At 57.8% G+C, this 15,940-nt stretch overlaps 2 protein-coding genes across 2 annotated transcripts in view; one reads left to right on the forward strand and one right to left on the reverse strand.

The window, feature by feature from the left end:
• Positions 1–660: 660 nt before the first annotated feature.
• On the forward strand, positions 661–3,950 carry VOLCADRAFT_31465 (uncharacterized protein; the record flags this gene model as incomplete). Its single annotated transcript, XM_002953097.1, has 8 exons — positions 661–775; positions 1,073–1,116; positions 1,410–1,574; positions 1,689–1,736; positions 2,130–2,278; positions 2,827–2,941; positions 3,119–3,241; positions 3,792–3,950. Coding segments are annotated over 8 exons (918 nt in total), but the record flags the coding sequence as incomplete, so codon positions are not given.
• Positions 3,951–10,269: 6,319 nt separating this feature from the next.
• Positions 10,270–15,940, reverse strand: part of VOLCADRAFT_105830 (uncharacterized protein) — a gene marked incomplete at its 3' end in the record, with an annotated part of 8,421 nt that continues 2,750 nt past the window's right edge. The window contains exons 2-7 of the mRNA XM_002953170.1: positions 15,085–15,887; positions 13,978–14,120; positions 13,625–13,690; positions 11,887–12,052; positions 10,846–10,891; positions 10,270–10,310 (exon numbers count right to left, since the gene is read on the reverse strand). Of these exons, the coding sequence (XP_002953216.1) occupies positions 10,270–10,310; positions 10,846–10,891; positions 11,887–12,052; positions 13,625–13,690; positions 13,978–14,120; positions 15,085–15,887 (1,265 nt within the window). The remainder of the gene's footprint in view (positions 10,311–10,845; positions 10,892–11,886; positions 12,053–13,624; positions 13,691–13,977; positions 14,121–15,084; positions 15,888–15,940) is intronic.

Below are 15,940 nucleotides of genomic sequence, written 5' to 3' on the forward strand. Positions count from 1 at the left end.
ACTGTCCCTTGCAAGCAAGCTGCCAGGATTTTCCCGGGTCGCGACAAAAGGACTCGATAAAATCCTACCGCCGCATGCGAATTAACATTTAATATTGTAAATGTACAGAGGCTTCTGATCTGTAGAAAAGGAGAGGACGGAAAGTTCGCGAAACATCTATGCTCAGCGGCCGTCGGGCACAAACCTGGAAAAGCACCGCGTTTTCATCTCCAACAAACGCATATCTAGCGACACCGCGCCGTCAATAGTATCTCCCCGTGGCCCTCCTCCTCTCTCCCTTCTCTCACCCTCATCGTCATCTTTCTCATCCTCCACCTCGTCTTCTCCGACACAGACGGACCTTGTTCGGAAGGCGACAGCGCCACCTTTAATCTGAGGCGCATTCAGCGCTTCCGCTAGAAGAGCGGGAAGGCGCCCGGCGGCAGCATCAAACATCACGTCTCCGCTGCCCCACGCTCGTCCTTACCACGTCTCTCTTTTTCATCGGCCGCTGTTGGATTCCTCTTCAGCTTCCGGTGTTAGTGGCGCTGCAGGGACTGCGGGTGACTGCGTCCTGCGAGCCCACCCTGCCAAAAGTCTGAGCCGCTAAGAAAGAAGCCTGCCGTACTGTCGTACGGCAGGCCCTAGATGGGCCACATCAATGAGCGCTACGACAGAGACAAGCGGAAGGTGCTGGGGGGCGGCACGTACGCTACGGTGTATGTGGCACGATGTAAACGGACGGGACAACAAGTGGCGCTGAAAAAGTTGAGGCGGATGGCGCCGCCGGCATCAGGTACAGCGGCAGCTGCTGCGCTAACCGGCACAGCCAACGAAGTGTACGGCCGTGCCAGTGTGAACGGCGGTTACTCCGCCGCTGCAGCGGCGTCCGCGCCGCATCATAACGGCTTGGCGGCGGGCTTACCTTTTGTGTTCCATGCCGGGGAGGCGAGTACGGCATCGGTGGCGGAGGCGCCAGGGAGGCCTGCCGTCAGCGGAGGCGCTGGTGGCGATCTGGGTCCTGGCGGCGGAGGCGGAGGCGCGATTATGGCGGTTTCGGAGCGTGGCGGTGGTGAACGACCTGATGACCGAGGTGGTGTGCTGCAGGCGGCTATGCGAGAGATCAAGGTTCTGCAGGTGTGTGAGGACGTGCCCTTCCCTCACAGATATACAGAATCCTACATACTTCATCTTCGCACATACATACATGCATACATACATACATACATACATACATTTACACGTATTTTGGAAATACGCTCATTACTCGCACTCGTGTGGTTTCTTTGCTGCCTCCTATTCCCCGAGCTGCCCCTCTTGCCCGTTGGGTTTTTCGAATTCGTGCACATGTTGGGGTTTGGTCTTTCATTTCCCTTCTCCTCTGCCTTCCCCTCCCCCGGCCTTCTTTCCCCCCTACCCCTTCTCACAAGGAACTACGTCATCCGCACATTGTACGACTGCGGGAGACCTTCCAACACAAAGATACGCTCGTACTGGTCTTTGACTACGCAGCAGGCGGAGATCTGGAGCTGCTCCTGTACGGCAGCTCCACCGGTGCCGCCGGCGCCCCCGGCGGCACCGGCGACAGAGGCGCTGTCGTCGCGGCCTGCGGCGGCAATCATCACGGGGTGCCTGGACGGGTCCCCGTTGCCGGTGGCTATGGCGGTGATGGTGGTGACGGTGGTGCGTTGGCGCCTGGGGTAATCAAGGCGCACATGAAGGCACTCCTGGAAGCCCTGTCGTACTGCCACGAGCAGGTTGGGCCTTATATATGTGGGGCCCCCCCCGAGCGGAATTAGGGGGTTTGGGTAATGTGTGGGCAGGAGCGAGTGCGAGACATGTCGTATGTGTACTGGCGCAGGGTTTTGAATGTAGCTGGTGTGGGTGGGTGGGTCCGGTTGGGCGCTGTGTGTGGATGTGTGTGTGTTTGGCCGTTGATTTTGCCGTACGTACTGTTGTATTTCCACACGTCTGGAAGAAGCGCCCACGCTCCTCCCTTACCTCCCTTGGCCTTCTTGGCGACCAGAGCTCCCTCGGCAGTGGGTTGGGGCGCTGATTTTGATGTTGACAGTTGACGGTTGACCGGTTTTTTGTGGATTTTGAGCTCAAATTTCAAGTTTTTTCGCGTTTTGTGGCTTGCGTATTTGCAGGGTGTTCTTCATCGAGATGTGAAACCCAACAACTTGTTGTTGGGAGATCAAGGACAGCTGATTCTAGCAGATTTCGGACTGGCCAGGTACTTGCCCCTGGAGGCGGCGGGGGAGGAAGATGGGGATGATGATGATGATGATGATGATGGGTACTTGTGGCTAGGGACAGGAGCCGCTGCGACGGCGACGGCGGGGGACGACTGCCGACCCTCGGGTCATGCGACTGTCGCCGCGACGGCGCAGGCGGCGGTGAAGGTGGCGGCAGCAGCAGCAGCCGGTTCACGTGCGAAGCTCCTCGGTCCTTTCGGAGATCACGGAAGGCCGATTATGACCCACCAGGTGCGGCTTATGGAGGCGGTGATGGTGTGCGTGCGCTTGTGTATGTATATATGTATGTATGTGTGTGCGTGTGTGTGCCTGCCTGGATCTGTTTATCAACAGAGGATGAGTTAATGGTTGCGCGGCATAAAGAAACGATTTTGACTCCTGGAGTAGCTTCATTTTTAATGGAGGATTTTTTCACCATCTCGATGCTCTACTGCTGGACTATTCTTTTTAATTATTGTCGTACATGGCGTTTACGTGGGAATTTGATTTTTTTATCTAACTTGGTTTCACCAACGTAAATTAAACAATACACACACATGTGGTCCTGTCAACACCCCCCGGCTCCCGTCACTACGCAGGTGGGCATGAGGTGGTACCGGCCGCCTGAGCTGCTGTACGGCTGCCGTACGTACGGCACCTGTATCGACGTCTGGGCAGCGGGCTGTGTGTTTGCGGAGATGATGTTGCGGCGGGTTTGGTTCAAGGTGGGTCAACCAGCATCTTTAAATGTTGGCGTCTATACTTTTTTCTCTTCAGACGACACCTCGCGTTTTCTCTAAAGCCACCATAACCTTAACCCTCCATCTCTCTCTCTCTCTCTGCTTCTGCCCTTCTCTCTCTGTCTCTCCGTCTCTCATCTCCCTCCCCCCGTATGGCTCCAGGGCAATTCCGACGTGGAGCAGTTGCGGCTCATCTTCGAGGTGCTGGGCACCCCCTCCGAGGCCACGTGGCCGGGGGTCACCAGTCTGCCCAACTACCTGAAGTTTACACCCATGGCGCCCAAGGTAGGAGGAAGGAGGCGAGGAGGAGGGGCAGGGGGAAGGCACAGGCAGGGGGGAGGAAAATCAAAAATCAAAGAGAGAGAGAGAGAGAGAGAGAGAGAGAGAGGATTCCACATGTGCAGGTATCGGGTAGGAGGGGGCCCTGTCCCGGAGGAGGGGGAAATGATGTTCGCGGGGGAGGGGGGAAGTTTTGGGAGGGAGTGGGTTTCTCTTAACTCGGTTAGCTAGCTGGACAGGATGGAACGCGGGTAAGCGGTGAATTTCGTTGCGGCTTGCATCCCCCCGGCGCTGGTGGTCTTTTACCGCCACTGCCTTTCCGTACGTGCAGTGGACACGTCCCGCGAGACGAGACTCGGGCGCGTTCTCCGCACTTGGCGAACGGATGTCCTGAAGGGGGAGGGGTCCCTCGCATGCCCTGTACGGCGAACCTGTGCATGTTTCCGTCCTCCTTTCCTGCGCATACATACATACATACATACATACATACATACATACATACATACATACATACATACATACATACATACATACATACATACATACATACACGCAGGACTTGGCGACTATCTTCCCGGATGCCACACCAGACGCCCTCGATCTGCTACGGCAGCTCACTTGCCTGTGCCCTCGAGAGCGGCCCACGGCTCGCCAGGCACTGGCGCACCCCTACTTCACCGCTGACCCCCCGCCCGCGCCAGCGGGGGAGTTGCCGCTGGCGACGACCCGCTTGGCGGCGGCACAGAACTGCGCCGCTGCCGTCGCCACGGCGGCGGCAGGGCCCGGTTGCCGCCTTGGCGGCAACGCAGGTGGCCGCCGTGGCGGCGGCGAAGCAGCTGCCGTACCGGGTTCCCTGCCTGTGTTTAGAGCTCCCCGGGCTGGCGACCTGGGTGACCATGGCGCTGGGGAGGGTGGCATTCCGCGGTTTCAGCTGCCGCTGCCGCCGCCGCTGCCGTTGAGCCGGCTGGGCCCCAGCCGCATGTCCCTTGACGCCGGCGGCGTCACAGCCGTCGGCGCACAGTCGCAGCAGCAACCGTACGGCCCTTCATCCTTCTTCCTGGCGACGCGACCAAACCTCGACTTCCCGAACCTTTCCATGGCAGCAGCGACGGCGACGGCGGGGCATTTTCATGGAACGTTCCCGCCGCCGGGCTCCATCGCTGCCGGCGATGTGGCGGCGGCGGTGGCAGCCGCGGCGGCAGCAGCCGACGGTGGCGGCGGGTTGGCCATGCCGCGCGCTTCTTCGTCGGGGGTGCCGTACAACGGCGTGCTGCCGGCGCTGCCGCAACCTTGTGGGGGCCCCGCACCTGCGCCCCTGGGGACAGCAGCAGTGGCGTCCGACGCCGCTGCGTCGGCGCCGCGTCGGCGGTACCGCCGCGGCCGCCGTACACGCAGCTCCGTCGCCACCGCCGATATGTCAGTCTCGGAAATGTCGGTTGGGGCAGTTGGGGCATTGGGCGGGCGGTTGTGTTTTGATGAGGTGGGGGCGCATCGAGAGGCGTCGTCCAACGGCGCGGACGTGATCGTGGGGACGGAGGACGAGGGCGAAGGCGGTTATCAGCACGTTGAGGAGGGCGAGGAGGCGGAGGCTGACCTGGAGGAAGTTGCGGAGGAGGAGGAGGAGGAGGAGGAAGATTTTGACGGATACCGGCGGCGTGTAGCGCGGCGGTTCAGTTTCGGAAGCAGCCAAATGACGGATGGCGACGGCATGACGGCGACAGCGGCGGCGGCGGCGGCAGCCGCCGCTGCCGCCGCCGCTGCGGCGGCGACTATTGCACCTGGCGGCGGCGCCATGGCGACAGCAGGTGGATGGGTGGACGCGTCAGAGGAAAACTTTGCGTGTGTATAGAGGCTGGGAAAAATTAATACCGCATGAGCCGCACGCTCTGCCAGATGTATGGTGCTGGTTATGGCAGGGCATGGTGTGGTAGAGGAGGGGTCGAGCCTCTGTGAGTACATCCGGACGTTGCTGAAGCAATGGCCCTTTCATGAGCTTTGCGGAGGTTGTTACGGCGCACAGGAGGTGGATGAGGTGGACTTGGCGAGAAGGCGATCATGTAGGGTGATGTAGGGCAGAGCTGGGCAGGGCTAGGGTGCGTGAAGGTGCGGGCGTGGGCGTATCTCATCATCTTCTCCCCCACACCCCTTGGCAGCAGCTTCACTCGCTCGTGGTTCGTCTTTTCCCCCACTGCTCGTCGTCCGCCCTGGTGGGGAGGTGGGAGTCCGGTCTTTGCACAGTCTACCTGCTCGCTTCACTACCTGCTTGCTTAATTGCTTGCTTAATTGCTTGCTTAATTGCTTGCTTAATTGCTTGCTTAATTGCTTGCTTAATTGCTTGCCTTGGTTGGTTTCTCTGCATGTCCACTTGCTTGTTTATTTGCTTGCTTGCCTTTTTGTCTTTGTTTGGGTCGCCTTGCTTGCTTGCTTGCTTGCTTGCTTTGCCCTGCCTGTTTTTGCTTGGCTTGCCCTGCGTTGCGTGCTCTGCTCGCTTGCTTTGCATGCCCTGCGTGCCTTGCCCCTTGCGTGCCGCGTGCTTGCCTGAAGAAAATGAGGAGTGTGGCCGTGGCCGTGGTGGTGGTTGTGGTGATGATGATGATGATGATGATGGTGGTGGCGGAGAGCTGCACGGCCAGAAGAATGGCGAGGAGGAGGCGGAGGAGGAGGGCGGATTCCGATGGGGGTGCGCGCAAGGAGGATCGCCCGGTGTTACCGCGCCGGAGCCCGATACTGGTTGGTTTTCAATCGTCCAACCGACTCCTTCTCCAACTCCAACTCCGGGTCGTTCGTTCGCGTCTAAGCTCCGTCCAGGTCCGTCGCGGTGCTTCTATTTAAACCCTCCGTTACCTGATACGCCACCGCGGCTATGGATTGCATGTTGCTATTGGGCCGTGGGGGGCGCTGGGCCCGCAGTTCGAAGCGGTGACGGCGGTGACGACGGTGACGGCGACAGCGACGGCAACAGGGGCGGCGAGCTTGGTGGTTTAAGGCGACGTAGTAGGGAGAGCGACGCCAGTGTCGTACCGATGGCGACGGAGATGACGGCGACGACCGGACATGGCGCCGCTGGTGAGAGGAGCGGCGGCGGCGGCGCTGCTGGCGACGACGGCGGCTGGATGTGCCCCGATGTGCATCAGCGTCTTGTGGCGGCGGTGGCGGCGGCGGCGGCGGCGGGATGGGAACCGTTGGCTCCAAGAGGCAGCGGGCCCTGCGGGATTCCCTTCGCAGCTACCAACCGCAACCACCGACCCCAGATGCACTGCCGGCAGCGCCGCCGGCGGCAGCAGGCACCCAGGAACAACCTCCGGCGCCGCTAGGGGGCCGCGGCAGCGCCGCCGCCGCCGCCGCGGCGGCGGCGCCATCGGTTTCCATGGTGTCTGCTGCCGCCGCTCCTTGCGCCTCCGTCAACGCAGCGGCAGGACCCGGATGCGGCGGCCGCAGCCGGGGCATAATGGAGGCGCCGCCACCGCACCCTGTACGGCAGTCTTGTCCATCTGACGTTACCGCTGCTATGTCCTTCTCCCTCGCCGCGCCGCCAACTGCGATTGGGCCCCGTGTGCCTGGCGGGGGGAAAGGGGCACTGGTTTTGGAGCAACCCTCGGTGCGTGGTCCCCAGCTGGCCTCGGCCGTCGATGGCGGCGGCGGCAACGTCAACGTTGCGGCGGCGGCAGGCGTCCGGGCTCAGCCGGTAGCGCCCCGATTGTCCATCGCTGGCGCTGGCGGCGGTGGTGGGATTGTGGCGGCGGCGGCAGCCTCCGGCGCTGGCAGCGATGATGGCGGTGCGGCGGGCGGTGCGGGACTGGCGGTGCAGCCTGCCTCAGTGCATATCCGTCCTGATGGCCCGAGCTGCGTACGGCCGGATAGTACGGATCTGCAGTACTTGAGGTGTGTACAACTCGTATGACGGGTCGATGTGTCGGGCGGGGCCCTTCCGAACCCCTTCCGACAGCATCTTCCTACTGCTCCACACCCTCCTAAACCCGTGGACCTTCCTCTCCGCCGCCGCTCATCAGCCATAACCCTTCCAGGTCATCGCACTTCTATCCGCTCGTCTATTCCTTACTGAGTCGTCTCCCCGATATTCCTTCTGTACTTCCCTCCCGCGCGCAGACAGCGCAAGGTGGAAGTGGATGAGGCGCTGCGGCAGGTAGTTCGGTTGGGCGGTTGGACGGTTGGCGGTTAGATGGATCGTTTTTGCATTACGCAGCTGCGGAGGACGTTTCTTCTTATTTCGCCGTATACCCGCCGCCGCCGCCGCCATAGCCGTCGCCGTTCGAATCCAGCCTGGGACGGCCCGTCCTGTTTTCTCCGAAGTCTCCATTTCATTTGCATGGAACAGCAGTTGCACGATCCCCACCTCTTTCATTCCTCAACCCTTCCACCGGTGCTTCCTTCATCATAACATTCCCAACGGGTTGTGTGAGGGTTGCCGTCCTAACCGTCCTACATGCAATCCCCATTTCGCAACCTCCTCGCTGCGTGGTGTGTGTGTGTGTGGGGGGAAGAACCTGCACTTGGTTGCTTGTAATTTTGGAAAGCTGTTGTTGCTTGTTTAGGCGCCAGGCGCTGTCTTCCTTGGCATGACCATATCATGCTCCTCTCCCTCTTTCTTCCCGTTTCTCGTTATCCCCCACCACCCGGCGGCCCGCTCTTCATTCCCTCCTCTCCACGCCCCGCTTCCTCCCTCCCCCACTGCCTGCCAGGCCTCCCAGGCGGATGGCCCTCGTACGGAAGGGCAGGACGGGCGCGGGGAGTCGTAGCAGTCCAGGGGGACCAGTGCAGGTGGAAGACGGAGGAGGTTCACGCGAGGGGAGGAGGGGAAAGACGAACCACGAGCAAGGGGGGAGGGGGGCCGACTGGGCGGTGGGGTCGGGGGGGGTTGGTCTGAGGTGAAGGAGGGGTCGCTGCGGTGGGGAGCTCGGGGCTCTGGTGTGTCTGGCAGTGGTGGTAGTGGTGGTGTGTCTGGTAGTGGTGGAGTGTCTGGTAGTGGTGGTGAGGTGGGTGGTATCCAAACTACCCGGGTATCACCCTAACAGCTAGTAGGGCGTGTGGGAGCGACTTCGCGTGCTAATGCCTGCCTGCCTGGCTGGCAATTCAAGGGGAGGGAAGGAAGGAGAGTATGATCCAGGCTAGGAGAAGGGGGTGGCAAAGATGGGAGGAGGTGGGATGGAAAGGGGGTAGAGCTTGCAACAAGAGGGGAGACACGTAAAGCGGCAGGGGCCGGTTCGGCGGGTGCGAGCTCGCCAGCTAGCCGGGGGGGGTGGTCGGAGGGCAGAAGGGGGCTTTTGTTGACACCCCATGTATATGTCGGACAGTCCCCTTCACTAGAATAGAGAAGCGAGGGAAGCAAGGCGCCCTCGGGGGAGGGTGGAAGAGGGGATTGGATGGGTGAGGATAAGGGTAGGCGGGGTAGGTGGTTGTCAAGGCAATGAGGGGCAGCGCCCATCGGCGGAAGCGGGGGAAGGCCGCCCGGCTAAGAGTCTTGCGCTCGTGTTAAGGTTTTAGGGTTAGGTTGAGCTTGGGAATATGGAGGGATGTGGATAAAGTATTCTCGAGAGAGTGAGAGCGCGCCAGCTTCGTTAGCTCATTAGTTCGTCAGTTAGTTAGTTTATAGATCGGAGCCAAGTGATTTCTTCGTCACGAGCGGGTTCCGGCATGGATATCTTCTGCGAGTGCTGGTGGCGTCAGGTGGTGTTGTGCGGGGTTTCCCCCTTTTTGAGGCCTTTCAGCGGTCTTTCTTTCCGTACCCTTCTTTCGAAGGAGGTTATGTATGTGAATGCGTGTGGATGGCCCTTATAGCGGGTTTTCCGGCTGTGTTCATGTATGCATGTATGTATGTATGTATGCATGTATGTATGTGCGTATGTATGGATGCACTGGGGCACTGAATGAAAAAGAGTAGTCGTAAAGTAGCTGCGTAGGCGAATTTTGCGCTGCCGTGGTGGCAGCTGTAGCAGCTGTAGCAGTAGCAGTAGCACAAAGTAAAGCCCTAGGACTGCCGCTATGCACCGCAATAGTAGTAGCATCAGTACTAGTAATGGTAGTACTAGTAGTTGCAGAAGCAGGGGGGAGCTATTAATAGTTGTTGTGTAGCCGGTGTGTGTATGTATGTGTGCGTGCGGCCCTAAAGGGTTGTTGCGGCCATTGCGCGGTCATTGAGGGGCTAACCTGGCGGACCAGAGGCCGCGGCGAGGCTGCGCCGAACCCTGTGTTGGAACGTTTTCAAGTTAGTTTACTTTTCCATTTTGGTGCGCTGAGCTCGTCAAAACTGAAGAGATGTTTACTTTTTGCCCTCAAAGGCGTCATTGACAAACACGGACTTTTCAGTGAGACACTCAAAACAACTTTTTACTTCCGGACGCCTAACTTTACTACCGGGTTTCTAGGCTCTTTCGTCGCACAGCTCAAAAATCAGAGTCATTCATGTTGGTGTGTTGAGCGGTGTTTCAGGTGTTTCCCCTTGGGAGGTGCTAAACGGGGAGAGGGGTTACTGTCAGTAGGGGGGAATTGCCGACGTAGGTGTAGGTGTAGGTATAGGTGCAGCAGGCTCTAGGGACCCGAAAGGGGGGTTTGTAGGTTGAGGTCTTTTCTGGGGGGAGGAGGGTGAGCGGCTGTCCCAAGGGGGCTGCACTTGGGGCACTGTGTGTTTCGAGGCCTTTCTTGGCGAGAGCCGATGGATGCTGAGGGGGGGAGGGGGGTGTCCGCAGGTGCAGGTGACGAACGTGCCGGGGGTGGTGCTTGTGTCCGGGCTTGTGTGCGTGGGAGCTGATTAGGGTTTTAGGCCAGGATGGCCTCCTAGGACTTCAGCCTCCTAGGGGTCCAGAGGTTTATGCCAAATTCGTTTATCTTTTGCTGTCTATCGATGTCGATCCTTCTGATCTGTCTATCCCCGGATGTTTCTGTTTTCTTCCTTTGGCTTCTGCCGTGTTGTCCATCTCTCTTCTGCCGTGTATGTATGTATGTATGTAAGTCAGTCTGGAGCTGGGAGCACATTTGAGCCTGTGAAGTGATGGGCGGAGGTTTTGGAAGATATGATCTCACGGAGTACGAGAGGAGCGTGACGGGGCATTGCCTGTGTCTGTGTAGATGTTTGTGGGGGGGTGGGGGGGAGGTCATTACACCCAATGGAGCCTGGGTCGGCCAAGGACCGCACGTGTATGTGTGTGCGTCCACTGGCCGTTGCGCTCCCGCTCGCCGGCTAGCTGGCGGTTTGGGTGTGTTGTGTGCGTGTGTGTGTCTGTGTGCTTGTTGGCTGGCTGGTTGCGTGGTTGGCAGTCTGAGGGGCTCCCTGGAGCGCAGGCCAGGGGCTCATTGCTACTTGAGAGTTTCCCCTGGTGGGAATGTGCCGCGATGTGCACATACCTATGTGTTTGTGTGTTGGTGTTGGCTGTTTGTGTGCGGGGGAGTGTAAGTTTGTGTGTGGTGGTGGGTTTGGGATGTGCGGCGTGCCGTGTGCGTTGCTCGTTTTGTCTTCCACCACCTACCCCGCCACCAGGCGCCATGGCGTCGCCATCTAGTGCGCATGTGCCACCGCACCATGGCCGTCATCGCCCATCACCATCAGGATCATCGCCGTGATTTCCTGATTTCACTTCGTGATCATCCACCCGCACCAATCAGCACTGGAAACCACTGGAGACCACGTTGAGGGAACCAGCACTGGAAGGAGGCGGTTGAGAAGTGCAGGGAGAGTGCAGGGGGTTTTGGGGCCCGGTTGAGAATCACCAGGGGGCCGTAAAAGGAGAGAGAGAGGGAGAGAGAGAGAGAGAGAGGGAGATACGCAGAGAATGGAGAACCTCAGGAAAAGGGGGGGGTGTATCATTTCCACCGCCATCCAGGCAACATGTGCCAGGCGTACACATGAATGAGGTGAGGATAAACTCGCGCCTCCATGCGCTGATGTTGGGTGCTTGGTGAGGCAGGCATCAGCTACACATGGCCACAATCACCCATGTTTTGCTGTGAGTCGGAGATGAAGGAGGAGGGAAGGGGGACTCTGGTGGCAGGATAAGGCCTTGATTGCGGTGGCGGTGGTGTCCAGCATCATTGGCCGTCAGTGATTAACAGGTCCTGGACTGGTTCGGCAGCTGCCGCTGCAGCCACACACTTCCAAAACCCTACAACACCGTGATGTATCGTTTCTTTGGCCTTCATGTATCATGGCTTCTCTCTGCTGTGCTCTGTGATACCAATCTTGGAGATCATCCGCAGGGGGGAGCTGTATCTTCCGCCCGGCCTAGGAGGGCTTATGTTTCCCCCAGCCATTCTGCAAAGAGGAGGAAAAGAGTTCAGCGGGGCCTTGCTGCTAAGCTAAACAGGCAGGCCGATAGGTTTGAGTCCATCCGAGGGGGCAGAAGAAGGGAGTGAACCCTGAGCCACCAATTCAACGCTATTTCAAAAGTTTTAAACTTGTTTGATGGAAACTGCCAGGAAAACGGTTTTCTCGGGGCGGGGTGCATCGTACACCACCCACATCGAAAGCCCCTCTTATGACTGCAGCGCAGGCAGTCCTCCCATCAAAACTAAGTTGTTGATGGGAGGAGGAGGCTGTCCAGGAGGGTCACAACACTGAATGCGTGATTGCAAAAAGATTGTGCGCGCAATGCAGCAGGTGGCTTCCTCCAAATGTATTCATGATGCTGACTATCCCGCACATGTATGTGGTGGATGTGGCTGATCTCGCACTGCTGACTTGAGCTCGTGTATGCCTGATGCATGTTCATGCAAAGGAACGCACACATATACGTCACGCGCTCGCCCGCGCTCTCTGTCCTCCATGATGAATACTTGTCTAAGCTGGGCTTGGCAGTGCTGGTGTGGCTGAAGATGGAGGGATGAGGCTGCGCGTGTGGATACACAATTGATTCAGGCAGAGGTAGATTTGGAGCTGTCCTTTCAGTTCATCATGTAGGGGGTTTCAACGGTGGCTAGAGAGCTCGTTGGGTATGTCTGGCGGGCTTAACAAGTCGGCCCTGTTTTTCTCTGTTTGATAAATACCACCTGTAGCCCTGACTTCTAATGGAAGTTATGATGAGGGGTTGTGGCCATGTTGTAATGTTGAAGTCAGGTGTGGAGAAGGAGAGATGGGGGGATAAGTGGACACCAGATTAGGGGTATATGCACCAGAGCTGGCTGGCTTTCGGCTATTGGGTGGCAAGGGAGAAAACACATGTCAAGATGGGGTTGGCTATCGAAAGAGTCTGAGTGCAAGGATTCTGATGATGAGGTGCAAATTGTGATGCATGATGGTGATGGTGGGTGGGTGATTGTAGCCTTGATTTCGGTTTCAGATAAGGCACGGTTCATGATGATGATAATGATGATGATGTCGGGGATAGCGCGTTCCTTTACATGTGCGCTTCGTTTGCCCAAGGCATCCAGGCGGGCAGGGGAGGATAGGTTCCATAGCACCCTGGACCCTGCACCCAGTGCACAACTTAGCAGGAAGGCAAGTATGGGTTGTAATTCCACAAACTGAGCAGAGTGTGTGTGTGTGTGTCTCTATCTCTGCGTGTGTCTCTCTATCTCTCTGTGTGTGTGTCTGTCTGTCTGTCTGTCTGTCTGTCTGTCTGTCTGTCTGTCTGTCTGAGAGACTAGGTGCCTGCAGAGACCTCAAGACTAATACAGAATCAGTGCAGGTTAGCAGCGCTAGTTCGAGAACTCTGTCCGACATTGAGGCCATCCTGAAGGGTGCTGAAGATGTAGGGTGATTGAGGATTGCGAATTTCCAGGCAAGCATGGTGAAAATGGGTGGTGGTTATGGTGGCCCTACAGCCTACCCCACTCATGTGAACCTTTTTTCGAGGGGAGATACCGGGGAACGTACAGGTGCCGGGGTATTGATGTATTTCGTGAAGTGAACTGGTTGCATGCCTGCATGTGTGTGTGTCCTTGTGCAACTGTGCGAGTTGTGTGTTTGGTGCAACTGTGTGTGTGTGTGTATGTGTGTGGGTTGCATGCACATGTGACTGCCCATGCATGTGTAATTGTAATCCTTCTCGCCGACCCCACTGACAACACAAAGAACACATAGGTTGTCCTTGATGGCTTTCTTCTGGAGGTGTGTTGGCTAAGCTTGTTCCTAACGGTAGAAGGAAAATCCTTCTCATATCATTTCTAATTAGAAGTAAATTAGGATATGAGATTGAGAATTACTTTGCTATCTTTTCACCCAGCGCGAAGAATTAACTGAAGGTTTGCGGGCATGGCGGCTCATGGTTATCCAGGCGTTTCCAATTTTTTAGGCCGAAAGTCGATGGCGGGGGTCGTAACCCAGAAGGGTGTACCTCTTGGCCATATAAACCCCCCTTAGAATGCAAAGCTAACCTTGCCAAGTGTTGTTATTTCCAGCCAGTTGCATGGGGCAATGCAGTCACTGTCTGGGAACCCCACCCTGCCTCACGGAACCGAAAGGCCTGTATGAACGTGCCGTCACTATAGTGGAAGGGCGCTTGTTGACTGAGGCATCGAGGGGAGTGGAAGGGGTGGCGGTGGAGGGGTCGGCGGCGGCGGTGGAGGGAGCAGCGGGGGAAGCGGCGGAGGGGGTGGTGGAAGGCCCAGGCTGCGGGCTGGGCGAGGGAGGCATTCTGGAGCCTCCTGCAGCCGCCTCCATCAGCTTCTTATCGCATGCTCTGACGTGCTGAGAGCAAACTTGTGACGGATTCTTAGCGCTCAGGATCTTGTTGCAGCGGACGGATTGGAGCCACACAGCGCCAGCTGTCAGCAGGACGTTGAAACGAACCCACCACGACGCGCGCTGCTTTGCCTTAGCTTCTTTGAGAACATTAGCGTAGGCAGGGGCGTCTAAACTCTTGTCACCATACTTGTAAACTTCAATGTTGTCGGGCTGATGGTCAGGTTGCTTTGTGTCAGGCTTGATCTGCCATAGCTGGCCCAGAGTAACATCTATAGGTAAGGTACTAATGTGCAAGTATTATAATGCACAAGCCTCTGTTTCTGGCGATTCTAATGCAGGATCCAGGCTGTCGTACAGCTTTCTCATTCTAATCCCAGAAGCAGGCCCTTCTCATTTATAGGGTGATTTCTCATTAGAATCATTCTACGTTAGAATTATATTTCTAATGGTCGGCGCAACCCTAGTGTTGGCATGAACTCTCATCTTCACAAAGAATGAGGAGTCCTCATTGAGGACCCTCCATCATACTCCCATCCACTTTGGGATACCAGTACCAGGCTGTTTGGTGGATGGAATATTGTTTTCCTCAGCCGTGCGTGGCTGCTGCTCGTCACCCTGGAGGCAGCGGTGGGCAACCAGACACGTGTACCAACCTACCTGCCCATTAGCTCCTGCTACGAGTCTATTGCCATTTCTGTTACAGATATTGGCTGTGCTCTTACGGCCTGATCGATGAAAAGGCCGCACCGAACCAAAAGGAAAAGAAATAATGTAGTAGAGCGAAAAGGGCGGGCGACGCGGCCTCCAGGGTGGGAGGGCGGGGCGCGTGCTGAACAACAAAAACAAGATACAGAAAACCTGCAACACGCGCTATTTATGCAAAAGACGATCCTGAGGACACGGATCGCCGGCCTCAAGTCGTACCACTTAAAACGGCCGTAAGGCCCTACGCCTTAGCTAACCCGGCTCAAGCTTCGCATAGCCCGCATTAGCTCCTGCTACGAGTCTATTGCCAAAAGGAAAGACACCCCCTCTCAGCGGTTAAAGTACTGACCCATCACCGGCGCGACACGCCGGGCCGCGAGAGGGCCAAAGAAGGCGACCGCACGAGGGCAGCCACGGACCCCCAAATCGAGGTAGTTCTCCCGCAACGCCGACGAGCCTGCGGCCCAGCCACCAAATGCTTCGATGATATCCAGTGGCACTCCCGCCGCACGGGCGGCCGAGGCACCACCCCGCCGCAACTATAAAGGGTGTGGACGGAACGAAGGCCCTCCAGGCCACACTGCGCCAAAACACGATCGAACCAACGCTCGGCCCCCTGAGTCGTCTGGCGCTCCGGCCATAAACGCGCAGGGTCCCGGGACAGCTTCTGCAGGAGGGCAACCCGGAGAAACGGGAGGCCCCCCAGCGGGAACTGCAACACCGGGGCCAACTCAGGGGCTGTAATACGGCCTTTCCAGTGCAAAGGCTTGTACTGAAACACAGGCTCCTCATCAACAACCGAAACCCGCGCCCAGACGACAGACAGCAAGGAGTCGGGACGCAAAAATAGACAGAAGCCAAGGACGACGAACAAAAGAGGGACAAACAAATCCGACGCAACCGGGACGGACGGGAGCCGGTCGTATAGCCTCCAGGCGTCCGAAGCACTGAAGGCGAGGACAAGGGACGAGGTAGGGGCCAGTGAGACCTGCAGCCGCTCCCAGCCCTTACGGAACGCCGACAACAGCACATTATCCCCATCACACGGCTTAGCCAGCCCTAACAAAACGTGCACTGTATTAACCGCGCTGAAGTAGGGCTGCGCGGTGCGAGCCCGAACAGAACCACGGGCAGCCAGGTACTGTGCCCACAACAACCCGGTATACCGGGACGCCGGCAAGAACTCAAGGTCTTCACTGACGCAGAAACGCACGAATGCCGCGAAATGAGACGCATACGATTGCCAAGTCTTGGAGCCTACTCGAGACACAATGACGGCCGCAATCTGCTCCAGGCGAGCCGAGTGGTCCTGACCTGNGGCGGCGGCCTGCAGCTGCTTCACTAACAGGTTCGTGACAACCGGGGGA

This window comes from Volvox carteri (assembly GCF_000143455.1).
Source record: "Volvox carteri f. nagariensis unplaced genomic scaffold VOLCAscaffold_34, whole genome shotgun sequence".
In the NCBI taxonomy this organism is placed as follows: domain Eukaryota; kingdom Viridiplantae; phylum Chlorophyta; class Chlorophyceae; order Chlamydomonadales; family Volvocaceae; genus Volvox; species Volvox carteri.